At 41.4% G+C, this 3375-nt stretch overlaps 1 protein-coding gene across 1 annotated transcript; it reads right to left on the reverse strand.

Moving 5' to 3' along the window:
* Window positions 1-266: 266 nt before the first annotated feature.
* LOC147924486 (uncharacterized) lies at window positions 267-2613 on the reverse strand. The gene is made up of 5 exons (XM_087496798.1): window positions 2332-2613; window positions 1953-2181; window positions 1879-1889; window positions 864-1361; window positions 267-743 (listed from the first exon to the last, which is right to left on the reverse strand). Exons 1-5 carry the CDS (start codon window positions 2611-2613, stop codon window positions 267-269), a joined length of 1497 nt encoding a protein of 498 aa, XP_087352924.1.
* Window positions 2614-3375: the final 762 nt, after the last annotated feature.

Genomic DNA, 3375 nt, shown 5'->3' on the forward strand with positions numbered 1-3375 from the left:
CTTCAATTCCAAGAAAATATTTGAATTCTCCTAGATCTTTAATATCAAAAACTGATTTGAGAAAATCTTTTGTGTCTTGAATTCCTACCTTGTCACTCCCTGTGATGATAATATCATCAACATAGACAAGAATGACTACAATACCTCTTTCGCTTAGCAATGTGAATAGAGTGTGGTAAGCCTCCGATATGCGAAATCCTCTTTCAAGTAATGTAGTGCTTAGCTTATGATACCACGCTCTTGGGGACTGTTTGAGACCGTAGATACTAGATAGCCTTGTTGAGTTTGAATACTTTTCTTAGGCCAATGGTTTCTTCTAAGCCTCGTGGAGGTCTCATGTAAACTTCATCTTCAAGTTCGCCTTGTAAGAATGCATTCTTAACATCCATTTGCCACAGTTCCCAATCCAGGTTTGTTGCCAAGGAGAAAACCACTCGAACTGTATGAAGCTTTGCAACTGGAGCAAACGTATCTCGATAGTCCTCCCCATACGTTTGTGTAAATCCTCTTGCGACAAGTCGCGCCTTATATGGTTCGATCTCCCCATCACTCTTGTACTTGATAGTGAAGATCCAGCATGCCGTCACAGCTTTCTTGCCTTTGGGGAGGTCAGCTTCATCCCATGTATGATTGGACTCCATGGCGTATCGTTCAGCACTGACAGCATCTCTCCATTCTTTATGCTCTTTGGCTTCATCATAACTTTGTGGGATCCAATGCTTGTCAATGTTACCAAGAAACGCCTAATGAGCCGAAGGAAGATGTGCAAGGGTGCAAACGGCTTAGATAGGGTGAGCTACGGCCACATTGTTGTAGTAGACGTGTGACACGTTCTTAAGACGTTCGCTTCAGTGTAAGGGAACTATAGTCTCCAAAATGTCATTGACATCATCCTCATCATCCGTTGATACATCGTCAGCGGCACCGGAGTCATCAGCTGTTTGAACTGAATTTAAACCATCTTCATCATCGTGGGACGGTGGCGACATACTTTCAGTTTGAGTACCAAAATTGGGGTCATTAGTCAGGGGTGATTGGTGAGTAGTGCCATCGTCTTTAGTAGGTGTTGTAGGTGATGTTAACGCTGATGAGCTTGGTCTGTCTTGAGTAGTTTCCACCCCAAGCTTCCCAAGGAGAATATGGAGGTTGTTGGCTCGATCGGATGGAGATGTAGTCAAGTCTTTGATGTCATCCCACTTCTTCTTATCATAATATCCCTTTGATTCCACGAATTTAACATCACGTGAGACAAGGACTCTCTTTGTGTCCGGCTCATAACATTTGTATCCCTTTTGTGTGGGAGAATAGCCGAATAAACATACTCTTGATGCTCTTAGTGTCAAGCTTGTCACGCCGCTCACCTGGTCTCAAGACATAACATACACAACCAAATACTCGTAAGTGATCAAACACCGGTTTTTCTTTGTTCAATACCTCAAATGGTGAGATGTCTTGAAGAATCTTGGTAGGTGTTCGATTTATGAGATAGCATGCGGCTAATACAACATCCCCCCAAAAACGTTTTGGAACATTGGTGTGAAACATCATGGCCCTTGCTACCTCCATGAGATGTCTATTCTTCCTTTCAACAACCCCATTTTGTTGTGGTGTGTAAGGACAGCTTGTTTGATGCATAATGCCATGATTGGTGAGCTGTTGTTTGAAGGCATGACTTGTGTACTCCCCACCATTATCTGATTGCAAAATTTTAATCCTTGCATTATAGTGGTTAGTCACATAATTTTGGAAGTTGATAAATGCCTCAAGAACCGTATCTTTAGAAGGAAGCAAGGTTAACCAAGTATATTTGGATTTTTCATCAATAAAAGTGACAAAATATTTTTGATTTTCTCTAGATAGGCAGGGATATGTCCAAACATCTGAATGAACTACATCAAAACAATTTTCATAAATAGTCATAGACTTAGGAAAAACAGACTTGCAATATTTACCAGGGATACAAGCCTCACAATCTTCATTTTTAAAAGACATATTTGGAAACATAAGTTCTAAGGCTCGAAAATGGGGATGTCCTAGTCTAGCATGCCAAATAGCACTATTAGCCTTAACAACAATTGAACTAAAACAGGAAGATAGAGATGAAGCTAGGTTGGAATCCTCAAGCACATAGAGATCATCTTTCGAGACTCCTTGGCCAAGCACTCTACTTGTGTCAATATCCTGAAAATGTACATTGTTAGGACCAAATATTGCATAACAATTTAAATCAATAGTAGCTCTCTTAACTGATAACAAATTTGAAGTAAAGCTAGGCATGTAAAAAGCTTTAGATGTTTTATCAAATAGTTTTAGATTACCAATGCCTCTAACTAGAACTTTTTCTCCATTAGCTATAATCACATATCCATTTGCTGGTTTAATTTCACTAATTAACTTAGAATCACTAATCATGTGATGAGAAGCTCCAGAGTCAATAATAAGAGGTTTAGTAGGGTTTAAGGCGAGATAAGAGTTACCGGACGCCTCTTTGAGGGCTTTGATGAGAGCATCCAGGTCCGATTTCCTCACCAGCTCCGATGACGCCATTAAAGCAGCCCCATTACCTTCCGGAGTATGCCCATTTTGTGTGAAGGTTGGTGCTTCTCCCATCATGTTTGCTTGGTGAGCTCTTGGTCCTCCACGACATGGTCCGCCATGGTTGATACGAAGATGGGGGTGAAGGAACCATCATCGGCTCTTGAAATGACCTGTCTTCTTACAATGTTCACAAAATGGTGGATTCTTGTCTTCATACTTGAAGTATCCTTTGTTTGCAGTAGCAATCTCTGCCTTGTTGGCTGTTACAAGTTCTCCTTTGCCTCCAAATAACCCAATAGAGCCATGTTCTTTTTGAATCTGGTTACAAACATCATCAAGACTTGGAAGCTTGTCCGACCTCAAAATGTGCTTGATGAGATCATTGTAGGAGAGGTTTAGTGTCAAGAGTAGACCGAAAACTTTGTCTTGTTCACGCCATTCGTTTAGGACCGCCGGATCAAGTCGCCGGTCGAAGCATCTCTAGTTCAGCCCAAAGAGATCTGAACTTGCCAAAGTGTTTTGTAAACTCCATATCCTCCTGATTGAGGTTGTTGATGGCATGCTTGATCTCAAAGATGCGGTTGACATTTGTGACATTACCAAACACATTTTGGAGTGTATCCCATAGATCCTTTGCAGTTTTGCAATATGAGTAGGCCTCAAGGATGGGAGCATCAATGGAGTTTTGAATGATGGCTAGAACTCCTTGATCTTCTTGGAACCACTTTTCCTCTTCGTCGTTCATCCAGGAGTCGGAGCTACTCAAATGATTCCGCCCAACATCGTGTTCACAAAAATCCGGCTAGGGGCAAACATAGACTTCATGCCACCATTAGA

The sequence above is a fragment of the Camelina sativa genome, chromosome 17 (assembly GCF_030686135.1).
Source record: "Camelina sativa cultivar CO46 ecotype springtype chromosome 17, ASM3068613v1".
Classification (NCBI taxonomy): domain Eukaryota; kingdom Viridiplantae; phylum Streptophyta; class Magnoliopsida; order Brassicales; family Brassicaceae; genus Camelina; species Camelina sativa.

What these genes read in the sequence shown, in the direction of transcription:
- LOC147924486 (XM_087496798.1), bottom strand. Translation starts at nt 2,613, where the DNA reads ATGATGGGAGAAGCACCAACCTTCACACAAAATGGGCATACTCCGGAA. An exon ending in CTAATGGAGAAAAAGTTCTA is followed by an intron (nt 2,182 to 2,331) that starts GTTAGAGGCATT and finishes GTACATTTTCAG; the next exon opens with GATATTGACACAAGTAGAGT. An exon ending in ATGACATTTTGGAGACTATA is followed by an intron (nt 744 to 863) that starts GTTCCCTTACAC and finishes TCGGCTCATTAG; the next exon opens with GCGTTTCTTGGTAACATTGA.